At 30.9% G+C, this 1,662-nt stretch overlaps 1 protein-coding gene across 2 annotated transcripts in view; it reads left to right on the top strand.

Annotated features, from left to right (window-relative positions):
• LOC106677152 (protein dpy-30 homolog) overlaps nucleotides 1-1,662 on the top strand; it is an 8,119-nt gene that overhangs the window by 5,483 nt on the left and 974 nt on the right. For both annotated transcript variants that reach the window (XM_067052423.1, XM_067052422.1), the window contains exon 3: nucleotides 1,356-1,483. In XM_067052423.1, coding sequence (XP_066908524.1) covers nucleotides 1,356-1,483 — 128 coding nt within the window. The remainder of the gene's footprint in view (nucleotides 1-1,355; nucleotides 1,484-1,662) is intronic.

Below are 1,662 nucleotides of genomic sequence, written 5' to 3' on the forward strand. Positions count from 1 at the left end.
AATGGATAAACATAAACTTACAACTAACAAAATTAAAAGTCACTTGGAAAGTTGCCAAAAAAATTAACCTAAACAGAAATCAAAATTTTGGGCTTTAACATGTAGGACTTTATACTAGGAAATTAAATAAGTTGACATCCAGGATTATTGAGCTTCTTATTTCCTGGGCTTGATTTTGAGGCTGCCTATAGCAGGTAAATGTTTATTGTTACATTAGCCGCGGATAGACCTTGGGGTTAGGGAGAACCTTCTGGGGCACAGCCTTTAATTGGGGGAGAATCTGGTGTCAGAATTACTTCTCAGGACAACTGTTGGTTTAGAAACAGTTCTTCACAAAGTAATGAACCCCTTCGTGGATTGAATAGGTACAAGATTTTTAACATCCAGAATAGAAACAGTACCAGCCTCAATATCAGGTTGATGATGGGCACTGAGAATTTTAACATAAATGTTGAAAACAGAAAATCAAAATTAATTATAATAAACTTTTCTATTACACCTCATTTATAACCACAAATTAAATTAAAAAAACGAAGAACAATATTTAAAAAATAATTTTATTTTGTCTAATATATGGGCCATTTCATATGAAATGTCAGTTTTCACAGAAAAGATTATATAGTAAAACAACTTTATGAAATCCCAACATTTCTATTTAAAATATTTATCCTCACTTTCTATAAATTTTCCCCAACATGTTTTCAGATTTTTAATTAAGAACTGAAAAATTATGAAGAAATGAATATGTGTTTTTGACCTGTGAATGATTTTCAGCAATTTAACCTTTAAGGAATTGTCTACATTTCTGAATGTGACAGATGGAAATCTTTTGGAGTCTGGCAAATAAAGTGAGTGTGGAAGAACTTTGTAACACAGCTCATTGTTCTATTTGACCGCAACCCTGACCATCTTCTTATATTTAAGTTATATGGTCAACTATATACATATGTATATATCATATGTATTTAAACTTGGACACACGGCAGGCCAAGTTGCAAGAAAAACTATTTAAAATAGTTATAAACTATTTGTTCTTTTTTTACCACAACCCTGTTCATCTTCTTATATTAAACCCATATGGTTTCCATATCATTTCAAGATTCCATAGTCATATTTAAGGGGGTATTAAGCAATGCCCAATCAATTGTAATGATAATAAATAATAACAACAAACAGAGGATTAATTATGGCTCATTATAATCTGTAAAATACAAATGTAGTAAACAACAAAAGTTCACTAATCCCATTTTTAATTTCTGAAATAATAAAATCGAACTGTTCATATGAAATGAGCCAATATTTAAATTTCTATTGTATCTGACTTTGACAAAAAATTAAAATGGTTTACCTTCCAGAGCGATTCAGACATTGCAGAAGAAGGAAATGAAGAAATAGATTTGGAAACTTGCTCTGCCAGGGCTTATATCGAACATACTGTCGGCCTTATATTAATGAATGGGCTTACTATACTTGAACGTGAAAGGTGAAATTTAGAGATAAACATTTCGCAGGACAAAATAATTTACTTTTAGCCCCCTCCTTAATAAAGCCCTGTGAGCCAGAGAAATATTTTTGATAGACTAATGCTTCGAAATGGTGAGACCAATCCATTTATAGTTTGTTTTTGTTTTTTTTTTACATTGATCGGCAACTATTTCTTTT

This window comes from Halyomorpha halys, unplaced genomic scaffold (genome assembly GCF_000696795.3).
Source record: "Halyomorpha halys isolate HHAL.00 unplaced genomic scaffold, Hhal_1.1 Scaffold1.1, whole genome shotgun sequence".
In the NCBI taxonomy this organism is placed as follows: domain Eukaryota; kingdom Metazoa; phylum Arthropoda; class Insecta; order Hemiptera; family Pentatomidae; genus Halyomorpha; species Halyomorpha halys.